The sequence below is a fragment of the Argentina silus genome (genome assembly GCF_951799395.1).
Source record: "Argentina silus genome assembly, chromosome: 15".
Lineage (NCBI taxonomy): Eukaryota > Metazoa > Chordata > Actinopteri > Argentiniformes > Argentinidae > Argentina > Argentina silus.
Genome location: NC_139669.1, coordinates 5,194,269 through 5,208,190, shown reverse-complemented (window position 1 = coordinate 5,208,190; position 13,922 = coordinate 5,194,269). Strand labels below are relative to the sequence as shown.

The 13,922-nt window shown below is 43.2% G+C and overlaps 2 protein-coding genes across 2 annotated transcripts in view; both read right to left on the bottom strand.

Moving 5' to 3' along the window:
* Nucleotides 1-21: 21 nt before the first annotated feature.
* sash3 (SAM and SH3 domain containing 3) lies at nt 22-8,336 on the bottom strand. The gene is made up of 8 exons (XM_083686008.1): nt 8,094-8,336; nt 6,017-6,112; nt 4,112-4,249; nt 3,402-3,540; nt 2,986-3,143; nt 2,294-2,506; nt 1,895-2,039; nt 22-1,127 (listed from the first exon to the last, which is right to left on the bottom strand). Exons 1-8 carry the CDS (start codon nt 8,160-8,162, stop codon nt 847-849), a joined length of 1,239 nt encoding a protein of 412 aa, XP_083542134.1. The 5' UTR covers nt 8,163-8,336; the 3' UTR covers nt 22-846.
* A 2,633-nt stretch (nt 8,337-10,969) lies between these two features.
* The window catches only part of xpnpep2 (X-prolyl aminopeptidase (aminopeptidase P) 2, membrane-bound), a gene marked incomplete at its 5' end in the record, with an annotated part of 10,257 nt that continues 7,304 nt past the window's right edge, over nt 10,970-13,922 (bottom strand). Inside the window, 7 exons of the mRNA XM_083686908.1 lie at nt 10,970-11,231; nt 11,843-11,932; nt 12,094-12,170; nt 12,310-12,369; nt 12,601-12,705; nt 13,691-13,760; nt 13,857-13,917. Of these exons, the coding sequence (XP_083543034.1) occupies nt 11,031-11,231; nt 11,843-11,932; nt 12,094-12,170; nt 12,310-12,369; nt 12,601-12,705; nt 13,691-13,760; nt 13,857-13,917 (664 nt within the window). The 3' untranslated portion in view covers nt 10,970-11,030. The remainder of the gene's footprint in view (nt 11,232-11,842; nt 11,933-12,093; nt 12,171-12,309; nt 12,370-12,600; nt 12,706-13,690; nt 13,761-13,856; nt 13,918-13,922) is intronic.

Below are 13,922 nucleotides of genomic sequence, written 5' to 3'. Positions count from 1 at the left end.
ATCGAGTGCGTAATCAAAACAGACTTTGTATGAATAGTTTATTGGAAAAGTATGTACAGAAAAGCCTATGTTTGGCCACCATGACAGAAATACAAACACAATTAAACATTCAAGATTCAGCAGAACAATACAGGTCCATTTGGTACCATGAACAGTCTGTAATTAATTTTGCTAGATCAAGCACACACATATTTATGTGTCAGATCCCAAAAAATTATAATCTAAAACCAAGTAATGGATGAAAAAATATGACACCAAAAACAATGAAAATGAAACGTTTTACATTCAAAACTCTTAAATGAGAATGAGAGTAATATAGAGTAGCAACTCTGAATCTACAGAAAATACTGTCATTACTTCAATGTAAAAGTACAAGGTCATAAAATGTCAGAAATTAAAGAACCCATTGATCATTGGAATCCATTTCAATAACTAAAAGGCCCATGCATTGTTAGCACACACAATCCACTAAAACCACATCATTTTTTATATAAAATAAATGGTTTATGAAACAAAGGTGATCATCAAATTCTCATTTGTTTCTCCTAAATCTTCCACACTTCGGAAAAATCTCCAGTACTTACAATAGTTACAGTTCTACTGTTACAGGCCTTGTGGCTGCAAGATGTTTAGCTAACTGTGTGTGCACCTGTGTGCCATACATGAGAAAATATTCCTGCTCAGTATTTATGGCTTGATCCTGACTTTATCATTCTGCTCTGATAAATGCCAATCGACGACTTGTCTCATTCGCTTTTGGGAAACGGCTAAGACCCATTAGTGAAGTCTGCCAAGGTCCACGAGGAACAAACTGTCCAGAACGTTCTAGAAGCTTCTCCTCAATTCTCAGGAGTCATTCTCGTCCACTGTGAGCTCTTGCATCTGCTCCTGAACAGAACTGAGCTCATCTTCCTCACTCTGCTGCTGCTGCTGCTGCTGCTCTGGGTTCTGGTTCTCAGGTTCTGGTTCTATTGCTGGTTCTGGTTCTATTGCTGGTTCTGGTTCCATCTCTGGCTCCGGGCGTCCATTCTCCAGGTTCTCAGAGCTCTCGAAGCAGCCGGAGTCTCTGGGTACGTCACTCTTGTCCTCAGTGCTCTCCTCCCCATTTGCATCACACTCATCGTCCGCTACAAGGAGGGCAGACAGGTATCAATCAGCAACAGGCTACAGCCGACTACCTCTAACTCAATGTGTGTGCAAATGCCACTGCCAAGCTGTATTTGTGAAAGGCTCTATGCGTTTTTGTTGGGAGCACACTGGCATGAATAATATCCCTCATCTCATACCGTACTGTAGTAATCCACAAACCTCATGTTTGTATCAGGTCACATAACTGAATCTTAACCATAGCTGCCTTGTATGGTGGAGGTAGACAGAGTCAACGGTAGAGTAATAAGCATGGGGAAGCACATCTTTGCAGCTAGCCCCCTGGCTAATGGGAATGAATGTGTTCAGAGCCGAGGAAACAGCTACAAGACAAGTATTTGAATTAGGGCTAATGATCTGGCTGGAGGGGGAGCTCATATCAAAGCGTTTTGGGGGTGGGATAGGATTTTCTACAGGCGAAGAGTATATCTGCATATCTGTGTAAGCAGAATGTTGTACGATTAAGTTATATAAAATGTAGCTAATTAGGACATTCTCCGGAAAGGAAGGAAAGCTGATGCCAAACTGAAAAGTGCACACTTGCTTGAAATTAGACTTTGTAATACGTCTTTAAGTATCAAATACTGAACAATACAATAAAGGATTTTTAGACAGAGGAGGGAAAACCAATTCATGATTTACTTTTGTTGTAAGCCTATAGAAGGGATGATTCATGGTAAAGCTGTAAAAGTAAAGTACTGTGTCTTTATACTATTTATTTGTGTGTGGGAGTTGGGAGTGGACCTACAGTCAAGTAGCATCTCAGCGGCAGTCAGGATCTTGGTGCGCTGGTCATGGTCGGTGATGTTGAGCTCATTCAGGTGGGACTCCTTCAGCCCCCCAAAGTCCTCCAGACTCTGGAAGCCATGCATAGACAGAAGAGAGCCCAGCTCCTGGGAAACGGAGAGCATTGCATCAGCACAAATGCTAATTCAAGTGTGTATATTATTTCCATGGAAGAGATGTTCATCTCAAGGGACTTGCTGGGTAAATGAAGAATACATAAAGAAAATGCTGTTCCCATTTCTTCTCTCCATTTGTCCTGTCATAGGTCCTACCACACCCTCACACTGTGATGAGTTAATTAGCATTGATTGCTCTGTATGATTTTCAGTGTGAGATCAGATATAGTGGATGTGTGTCTTACTGTCAGGCCGATCCTCTCCAGAACCTCCTCCAGGGTTTGGGGCTTGACTTTGGACCGGCGGTTCTTGCTGTGGCAGCGTTTCCTTATGGGCGGGGTGGCCACGTCAGGTAGGATGTTGACGTAGATGAACTTGAAGGAGCCCACCTTGCTGTTGAGTTTCCCTGTCCAGGTGCCTACTGGAGGCTTTTCAATGATCTGGATGATGTCACCTTTCTGCAGGGGAAACATGGCATAAATACCTCACCTCAAACGTTAGCTATCTGATTTCCAGTTCTAACTATGTTATGTGACAATATGCTTTTTATAGTACATGTGTATGCAAAGTGGTTCTGTGTAATTCTACCCTTCAGTGAGCAACGCTCATAGCTACAGCGCGGTAATTAAGTTCTGTCTCATACAGCCAGCGGTCAGTGAAATTGAGCCCGGTATTGTACTGTAGATTCAGTCATGGATGACTGCTATAAAGCCACTCTGTCATTTTACAATCTGTTAACAAAATCCCCAAGAAGGGCATGACGAGACCGAGGAGTTGGCTTAAGCAGACACAGACGAACAGTGGAGGCCGGTTGAGGCAGAAATCGGAGGACAGGCTCATTGGTGCCACTCCTCATTCCATTCCATCTATTACAATGAGCCGTCACCCGATTTCTACCTCCACCAGCCTCCCAGTACCACCCAGCTAGACTACGTACTTGAAGCTTGAGGGACTCAATGTCATAGGGGCTAGGGGTGAAGTCTGTGTGGACCAGGGCGCGACCACAGAAGGGTCCTGTGTACGGAGGACTGGAATCTTCCAGCCTCATGCTGTCTCTCTGGTTGTAGCCACTGTCCAGGCTACCTCTGTCCCCACCTGCAGAATACAGCCACATGGCAGCTATAGTCAGACACTCACAGGCACTTCCAGGCACTTGGGCATCCACAAGCACCCATAGATCTCATAAAGGGTTTGAATTACACATTGACACATTGACTTGTGCTCTGAAGATAGTGGGCTGAACCATATTTGTAGCTTATAGGGGTGTCCGTGCTCATATTTTGAAGCTGCCCAGCATTACCAGTCGCTTCTGAATTTGCTTATGGTTTGTATAGTGATAAAGGGTTAACTTACACCCAGAGAGCTGGCGAAAGAGGGGGCTGTGCACCGTGTCCTCTGAGCCTGTGGAACACACGGAGGTCCGCTGGCCTGCTGCCAGGTCTGGCATCCAGTCAGTGATGGGAGACAAGGAGCCTTCATCCCCACTCTCCCCCTATAATAACATAGGGCAATAGTTCTAGTAAAACAACAAACAGGGCTAAGCACAGCCTTCAGCATCAAGACATGCACTAGCTTGTCCATGAGCTGGACTGTATACTGTAGGCTAAGTTGAGCTGCCCAAGGAATACATCAGATCCATCACTAAAAACAATATAGAGTTGTAATGGCCGTATGTGGTGGTATGAAAAGAGACTGAGAAAGGCCAAGCCTTTGTTTTCATGCTGTTGAAAAACATCCACTAGGGGGAGGCATTATCAATCTTTTGAGATATTGGGATTTTTCATTTCGAGCAAAGAGGTAGGTCTGCAGTATTCAGACAAATTATTTGATCATGACCACTGAATTGAAGAATATCATTTCATTGTTGATTAGGGAGATAAAATCACATAGCTTAGCTTGAAATTCATATTTTGTAGTAACATATCAATCAATATCATAACAAACCTATCAAAAATATTTAAACATATTAATATTAATTGTATCAACGATTGCTCCTTTTGAGAGGTACCCTGACAGTTATTATGGAATGATATTTTCCATAATGTGGGGTATCAGTAACTTACCCCCTCCTCTGCAAGGGCCTTTTGTACCATCTTGGATGTTTTGCGGGTCATGGTGCGTGAGATGACATTACGCCACGACTTCTTCCCCTGCTTACTGCTGCTCTTCACAGCTTCCTCCACTAGCACTCCCTCTGGCACCTACAAGGAGAGTTGATCATCACCATTACTAGTATTTGGACTCATCAAGATCATGTTGTTTTCCATTATTGTTGTCAATTATAGATTCAAGTGGACTTGCTCAGCAAATTGCTGTGTGTCGTGATGTTAATCAGTGATTGGGACACAGGGCCAGCGGTGAGAGGGCTTCCAGTAAAGCATGGCAGTGGTGACCGTTTCTGTGTCACAGGCAAGCCCAGAGATAGCGGAAAGAGCGGAGTACGGCGCAATCACCATCACCACAGTGAGTCATACTGGCTCCTCCCCTCACAACTGCAGTGCTAGTGTCAGTAGGGGAGTTTGGTGAATATGGAAACCTCCCCCGTACCATAATCTGCATAGTGTTGCAAATGTGCAGCACTATACCTACTGCACAGACACACGCATCCAATATGCAGAGATTTCTTACAGTCCTCAAAAGCCAATCAGACAGACACATACACACACGCACACGCACACGCCACACACACACACACACACACACACACACACACACACACACACACACACACACACACACACACACACACACACACACACACACACACACACACACACACACACATACACATACACATACGCATCATTCACATGAAGCCAGAGCCACATAGTTAATGCTCCCTGATAAAATCCTTGAAGCCCTGCGTGGACAGATAGCTCATATTATAATCATGACTTCAGGCACAGATTCCCTGAGAGTTAATGGGTCCATTGCATTTCGGAGAGGTAATTAGCTAGCACAAGACAATGGATTTGGCTGTGAGACTGTGGTCCTCTGTGGCTCAGTTGGTAGAGCATGGTGCTAACAACGCTAAGGTTGTAGGTTTGATTCCTGCTGGGACCATGTATACTGAAATGTGTGCACTCACTGCGATGTCGCTTTGGATAAAAGCGTCAGGGAAATGGCACATATTACTGTAGAGGTTCTCTGCTTGACTGGTTCACGCTAGAGGACATCCTGCCTGGCTGGGTATTTATGTCGTTTGGCTTCGTTGTGGTTTACATGCAGCTCTAAACATCGTCCTCAGACAACTTCCTCTCTTGTTGTAAAAAACCTCTACCTCTTTGTCTACTAACTTCCACTCCCTCTGTATGTAAAATATTGAAGTAAACATGCTGTCAACTCAAATATGATGCCATTGTCATGAACTTGACAAACTGAGGAAGTGAAAAACAGCTATTGTGGCGTTCGGTTGCCCACTGTTCTTTTGTTGGCAATTTTTTGGGAAGGATACATTGCAAACTTGCTTTTATGATCAAAGATTGAACAAAATCATTTCAGTCAGCCCTTTGTGTCCAGTAAATGATGGACATGAAATTGGTGGTGTGAAAATGTGGTGTACAAGTAAATGTGGATATAGGTCAGACTTGTGAAACTTGTCACACAACAAGCTACAGTATCAACCTGTCCTTGTCCTCCATCGAGGAATAGGTGGTTTTTTAATTAAGAAACGGACTGAACAAAGTATTTGTAATTTCTTTGTTTTAACATACAGGTATACTGTATCGGTGGCCATATATGATTCCATATTGCTGCTGATAGAGGAGAGAAAAGTTGCATGTTTATGGTGCACTGTACACCCACACACACCCACACACACACACACACACACACACACACACACACACACACACACACACACCCACACACACACACACACACACACCCACACCCACACACACACACACACACACACACACACACACACACACACACACACACACACACACACACACACACACACTTACTGTCTCATCCAAGGTGAACTCCTTGTCTGCTACTATTGGGGAGGAGGGCTTGTGCTTCATGAAGTCCTTGAAGCTGCTGGACCTCTGGAGAGTGAGCTGTGGACAAAGAGAGGACTCATTTACATATAGACACTCAAAAGAGACAATTAGAATCAGCTAAATCATCAGTATGATCAAACAGGTTGCATTAGGTTTGGTAACTTATTTAGCTTTGAGGAATAAGACACAGCAGGGGAGAAGCTAAGGTTGTTACATTTTTGTCACGGTTGGGGGAATAATGTCATCAGCAACAACACCCTCTGAATCATCATGTTCAAATGGGAACTTAACAAAAACCTTTCCTCTGCAGTGGATAACTGAGTGGCATTAAAATCACCCCTGCACAGATACACGTCAAAGTCTGTTGTTGGCGGTGATCGAAACTCTGCCTCTGATAAAGCTTATCATGCTGCCATGACATTATCTATCGAGACTCTCCGAATAAATCTTTATCTGACTGGTTTAGTCCTAACGTAGCCTCCGCTGGTCATCACATGGCTATTATGGGATGCAGAGTCAAATATCCTGATCAATATTTACTGATCAAAAAGACACAGCTTCTAAAGCTCTGGCACAGATGGTGAGTGTGTCTAAAAGTCCTCTTTGTCCCCTTCCTGGATCAGAAATCAATTGAGTGAGTTGTGGTGGGTTACAGCAAGTCTGAACACAGGATGACGTACTGCTTATAAAGATTAGAAAGACATACCAGGAGGGTAAGAATCTTAGAAAAATATTAATCACAAATTATTATAGTTTAAGGTGAAAAACAAAAGAAGAGTCTACAACATAACAATGTTATGTATGAGAGAAAACACAACTGTGATAAGCTCTAGCAGCAGCATAATGGTTGAGTCTCACAATTCTTTTGTACCCGAGATCATTCAGTTGGTGCTGTATAACAGTTTCCACTGGATAAAGTTCCTTACAGAGATATGCAAATTACAGACATTATTTTCCGTGAGACACCATGGCCTGCGTCCTTATCTCCACCCATCCTTCTTGCCTCTTGTTAAAAACCACAGGAAGTTTGCACATCTTAGGTAACTGTCTCCAGCCAATCACTGCAAGTGTGTAGACAGCCGTGGTGGTTGGTGGTCTGCGTTCCACAGGTCTCTACCTCTGCCTGAGAATTTTGCTTCATGTTAATCATACCACCAAACCAGGGGAGGGAACAACAATTCTTGGTTGTGAGGTGATCTCACTGGGCAGCAGCTCTTTCGCCTGTTCAAGATCATAACCCTTACAACACACTGATATTTCAGAGACAATTATTTTTTCTGTAGCTCGTTACCGTGAACAATACAAACATCCAGTGAACCCCAAGCTATGAACTCTCTCACCCAGTCCTGATTAGACTTGCTGATATTTAGGTGGAGAAGAGAGGGACATTGGGGAGGCTGATGAAATGAGATGTGCAATGAGGGGATGTGGAGAAGGGCACAAAGGATCAAGCGCAGATGGAAAACAAGAGCAGTGATGTCAAGCGTAGGAGGTGAGCTGTTACCCAACCAGGCCAGCAGCCCAGGAGCCAGAAGCCAGAAGCCAGACACCAGAAGCCTCAAAGCCTTGTCTGACTCAAACTGAACTGTGCTTCTACATCCACAACTATGAGTCATTCATATTAGAGGAACTAAAGTTTGCTTCAGGGTTGTGTATTATAACGTAAAATCTCACTGTGGAACCTTTTTTTGCTGGTTGACACCCGATAAGAAGCAATGCTTTGTCTTTCAAAACTGTCAAAACACCTATTTCAGTTCCAAGTTTCATAATGGGTTCCATGTCACCACAAAGATTTGCTAGCACATCCTGTCACTATGTGAGCTGCACATAGAGGCTACAATGTAATGCACCTCTCACCTTGAGCATCAGCCTTTAATGACAATACAACCGGCTGAAGATAGAGCAGCACTCTCTCTTCTCTATTGCTCTCCATCATGTGTTCCTCTATCAACAAAACGTACAACAACGTTTCTCAACAAAATGTACCCCAATCCTCCCCTTTCCCACCCCAACTAATAGACAACCTTAACCCCCTCACCTTCTTCTTCTGCACCGGCACCTGCGCCTGCTCCTTCTCCGAGGCGCTGGAGGGTTTTCGCCGTAACATTTTCTTCAGTGGCCCTGAGATCTCTGTGGTCACACAATGAACAGACGGGCACCAATGCAGAACTTCAGCCTCTGTCACTGCTGTCACTGCTGTCACAGCCAGAGCCCTCAGACAAAACGGGAGGAGAGGAGAGGAGAGAGAAGCTGGCTTCCTGTTCAACTTAGTGGAGCACAGAGACTGAGAGGAAGTCACATGACCGCGCAGGAAGTAAAGAGACAAACTTCTCTTGGTGCTTTGGTTTGGCTTTACAGAAAAACTCAACTTTGACTGTCACACTAGTCTCTGAAGCTTTGCGTCGCCGTGGGGCCTGGGTTTGCGGTTTCACGGCTGGTGAAAGAGACAGTTCAAGAGCCAACAAAAATAATTGATTCTCTCCTTGTACTACTGTATTCACAAATTGGTAATGTGAATGTATGGGTCCTAGCAACATCAATATGACCGATAGTGTATAAGCAATAGAAGATATTTGACCACCACATTAAAATACAAAACATTATCTTGTCAAGATGCATGCATGTATGGCGTGACTTAAAATGCAGAACAACTGCTGCCTGTCCCCTTCTTCTGCTGTCTATATTTACCTCTGGCAAGACGTGTAAAACCAGACAGCTCTGCCAGAGTGTGAGAAGTGAATCATCTTGTCTGTAAAAAGGAGGCTCTCTAAACCATGTCTTCCTCTTAACTCTGTCACATAGCACTGAATTACACCCTGGCTTGTTAAAATGCTCCGCCATCCCTCCTGCCTTCCACTCCTACACAACCATTTCTCAGCAGTAAAGGGCTAGACTCAACTTAGGCTATCCCACTGTTGCAACAACACTGTTGCAACAGTACAATGACGATACTTACTGTATCTCACTGCAGCATATTGACGAGTCATTCAAAATGCAATAAACAGGCCAGAGTAAGATGGGTGAGAATGAATTATTTGGCAATAACTTCACATCTGACATTAATCACATTAACGACCACCTATATCAAACAGGTGATAGTTCTTGTTGTTTATGTTGGAGGTGCTAGTCGAGGGTTCCACCATAAACCTCTTCACAGAAACACTCACATCGTTTCTCAGAGTAGACCTGAACCCTGGAAGTGAATCTCGATGACACATTTAGAAAGTGAACAAGTATCTCTAGACAGGTGCAGAGGCCTGCCACTGGAATTACATGTTAGACCACAGACCAGAAACACATCTAGAGAGACAGGCAAGCAACAGGGGGCTCCTGATTACTAATTAATTAATAATCATAATGATAGTAAAAATGAATACATTCTGGATGTGTACAGAGCTGATGGCTCTTCAGGTAGAGGTGCCTGTGATATCAAGACCCTTCATACTGTATGAGATATAGGGTTTTGGTCATTTTCCATTTTGGCACAGCAATAAGCTGTAACGACCAAGAAAGGCAACCATGAAAAAGGACCACAAATAGAATCCACAGGGTATGTGTATACATTTGCATATGAACATGACATACTAGACACAACAGGCATTAGTGACAACTAGATATGAACAAAGAGGGAAGTAGTTGTGTTAAACACAGCTATGTAGTTATTTTTGTGTTGGCAGACCACATGATAAGAAGATGCCCTAGTTTAGTTTCCTCTCCATTTCAATTGAAGGATGGCAACAAACACAGTTTGAAGTTTTTGTGTGTTAAAAAAATAAACAGTACTCTAATGCACAGCAGCTACCAATATTACCACTGTACTTGTATAAGTATATATAGTAGTATATATACGGTAAATATACTACTTTATAAAGGGGATATTCTTAATTTAAAAATGTGTTGTATTGATAGAAAACTGTGTTCAGGTCCCAGGAAAGAGTTTTGAGTACACAGAAGCTATGAGCTCATATTTAAAATTTGTGATTGCATTGTTCCTCTTTCTATTGTGTCCACTTGACGACAGCTCAAACCATGTCAAACCCAAAGAGGGTTAAAGGTGCGGTGTCATCCACAGCAGTCTCCCTCTGAACCAACACAATGAATGGACCACAAACAAGACAAACACATCTTTCTCTTCTTGTAAACAATAACTGTTGCACGGGATGCTAATTAAACAAAAGCGTGCACAGGGCGGATGTCTTCACAAAAAAACAACAACCTTCCAGCGGCTCTGACAGAGCAGTTGCCAGGCAACGGGCCCCTACACTGGCATGAGCTCTTCACATGTGGCACAGACGAAGCTCGAGAGCTGTTCAGATTGGTTGCAGAGTGTAAAACTCTCACAGCAAGCACGCGTGAGAGGATGCCTGTTTTTAGTGATGTGATGACCCCAATTATCTGTCCCAGACAAAGAAAACCTTCAACACTCTCAACTGTCCACAAAAAAGTAGTCATATGATTTAAAAGAGTCCTCTTTTAATAAATGATCAATCACGGTGCATTGTCTACAGGCTAGAACCCCATTTATGGATTGCATACAAAAGCTAATTCAAGAAGGGGTTGGAAATATAAGAAAGTTATCACAAAACAAATTCGATACAAATATTTACCACATAAAAACCCATACTGTACGTGTACAAAGCCTAAATAAAGTTAGAAAAATGCAACAAATCGAACATCAAAAGAGTCTGAATGGAGTGGCAGTGGACATAAGAAGTGCTGTGAGAGAGATGGAGTGAGACAAGTGGAGAGATGGAGTGAGAGACGGGGTGAGATGGAGTGAGAGATGGGGTGAGATGGAATGAGACCAAAGGAGAGATGTTGGTCCCTTTCCCTGCTTTCCCGGGTTCCATTCCCAGTCAGGGAACTACCATTAATAAGCATTTCATTGTACCGGTTATAACTGTATCCTGTGCATATGATAAATAAACTTGATTTGAGTAAGACAAAGGGAGAAATGGAGTGAGAGTTGTTGTCCTCAGGGGAGGTTGTGGAGGAGGACAGTGGCCATGGCCGCCAGTGTCAGGGAGAGGGATGACGCAGCAGCGGAGGATGTAGCCTTCTGGAATGGTTCAGTGTGTTTCATCATCCACTCCCTCTCCTCCTTCAGACCCTGCTTCTCCAGCTCAGGCCCCATCAGCCTGCGGATGGTCAGGTAGTAGGTGTCCAGCCACTGCAGCTGGAGGGAGAGAGGGGACAGTACTGTAAATAGACTGGGCGAGTGGCCATGGAAGCTCATGGAGGCTCACAAACGATTACAATGTAGTTTACCGTACATCAGGGGAGGCTGGTGGAGGTAGAAATCGGTGGACAGGGTCATTGTAATTAGAAATGGTATCAAACATGCATTACAATGAGCCCGTACCCCGATTTCTGCCTCCACCAGCCTCCCCTGCGGTACATCATCCACTTCCAACGATTTTTTTTAATGATAAACAGTATATAACCGTAGTAAATACAATGAGAATGAAGATTAAAATAAGCAGAGGGCAGGTAATTAAACATACAGAATGAAGGTGCTGGCTTTGTTTTCTCTGAAATGAATATGAAACTGACGTGACAGCTGCTGAACTTCACACTTGGTTTATCCAGAAAACGCTTTGAAGCTCTAGGAACCTACTGTAAGTTGCCTGTAAATGCGTACCTGAAGGGTGTTCGCAGGGGATTTTCAGAGGAAACCAACACTTATCAGCATAGATAATGAAAGTACCCCTCAACCTCCCTCTCTCTCTAAGAGCAAAGTGTTTTGAATCTCACACGTCAAGCTTGAATTAATGTTCTTTTCTTTACCTGCTGTGAGCTCAGGAGAGTAGTGTCAATCAGCTTTCTGTCATATGGGACGAGTGACACGGTGTCAAAGGTCAGGTAGTTGTTACCATACTGGGGGACAAATACAGAGTGACATTATCTGACACTATTAGCAGATACAGTAACAGCTTTGACAGATCATGAGCACATGGAAAGTTGTGAATAATTAGTAACATTTAGCAGATATTACCATTAATTTGATACAAGTGCCATTGTTCAAATAGTGTATCTACCATTGTGGGGACTGGTACGATGACAACAACATCTTCAATACGGATCCCAAAGTCATTCTCCTTGTAATATCCTGGTTCTGGCAGCACGGAAGTCAGAAAAAAACAATAGGATAATCAAGCTAAAGAATTTGAGGCAATTTGTGAATGTGAAATAGGATGGTTTGCTTCCTTTCGTCTGATAGAAGCAGGCATGAGTTTGGTTTGGCAAGGTCTTACCTATTGAGGTGAACATGCCCTCACGGAATGGAATGTTATTGGACTGAAAGCCAACAGGCCCTGTGAAGGAAGAATCAGATGGTTAAATACTGTTGCGTACATCTTGAATGATTACTCTGAATTGTGAAGTCAAGTGGAACGCGTGACCATTTAAGACAACTGCAAAATGATTGTTTGACTGACAATCAGAAGAATCTGAATGTTGTCGATATCGTCATTATGAAGTGGTTATCATATAGAATACTCAGGATGACAGAGTTGATGAAACTTCAGCTCATAAAGCTATCATACACTCATGGACGCCAAAGTAGTTCCCTATTCCATGACCCGTCCCATGGCCATAGTTAAGGCCCGCCTCCCAGAGGGCACGGCGACCCAGCATCTCCATGTTGGAACCTATAGGCAAGACAGGTTTATTTATAGATCACATTTCACAATTCAAAGTGCTTTACATAAAATAGATAAAAAAGCATGAAAAAAATAAAATAATAACCCTAACCCTAACCCTAACCTTAACCCTAACCCTAACCCTAACCCTAAACCCTAACCCCTAACCCTAACCCTAACCCTAAACCCTGACCCTAAACCCTAACCCTAACCCTAAACCCTAACCCTAACCCTAACCCTAAACCCTAAACCCAAACCCTAACCCTAACGCTTACCCTAAACCCTAACCCTAACCCTAACCCTAAACCCTAACCCTAACCCTAAACCTTAACCCTAAACCCTAACCCTAACCCTAAACCCTAACCCTAACCCTAAACCCTAACCCTAACCTAAACCCTAACCCTAACCCTAAACCCTAAACCCTAACCCTAACCCTAACCCTAAACCCTAACCCTAACCCTAACCCATGAAAAAAATATAATAATAAAAAAGAATAAAAGTCACAGTGCATTTATTATTATTTATTAGCAGCAATGTAGTTTTCTTTACCTTAGAATACCTGTCCTGGGTGTTTGGGACTCTATCCCAAATCTTATTTGGGACTCGAACCCAATTTTTTGGGGGGGATTCTAGCCCAAATTTTATTTGGGACTATAACCCAAATACCTCGATTAACTTAGACTATAGAGAAATTAAGTGTTAATATCCATCAAAATAGTGTCCTTCCTTCCTCCCTTCCATAAAATAATCACTGATCTGGCAGTATTGGATAGGCAAAAGCAAAGGTTCTACCAGGAATAGGAGGAAGGGAAAGAAAGTCTCTCTGACTTGCAAACTACCCAAATAGGGTCTCATCACTTCACCAATGAAGGACAAGTGTAAAAAGAGGGACCTCTTGTGGTGGAACTGAGTTTCATTCCACTGTATAACATACACTAGCAGGTATTTGACATGACCATGCATCTGTTGGGTGCATTAGAACCACAGTACCCACCTCTTGTCCCTGAAGGGAAGATGGTACGAGATATCTCAATGTTTCCCATGAGCACGCGAGTGAAGGCCTCCTGTAAGTGAAGGACACAGACAGTTTTGAGCAGAGGATTGGATTTATGAACGACTATAAGGTATGAGATAGGATACATTATAAGACAGATGTGTACCTTCTGCATGTTTGTGGGTGTCCCCCAGTGAACTGTTCTTGTGATGTCAGTGGTCCCATCTCTGCA

What these genes read in the sequence shown, in the direction of transcription:
- sash3 (XM_083686008.1), bottom strand. Translation starts at nt 8,162, where the DNA reads ATGTTACGGCGAAAACCCTCCAGCGCCTCGGAGAAGGAGCAGGCGCAG. An exon ending in CTTTCGCCAGCTCTCTGGGT is followed by an intron (nt 3,144 to 3,401) that starts GTAAGTTAACCC and finishes TGTATTCTGCAG; the next exon opens with GTGGGGACAGAGGTAGCCTG. An exon ending in CGCTGAGATGCTACTTGACT is followed by an intron (nt 1,128 to 1,894) that starts GTAGGTCCACTC and finishes CCCTCCTTGTAG; the next exon opens with CGGACGATGAGTGTGATGCA.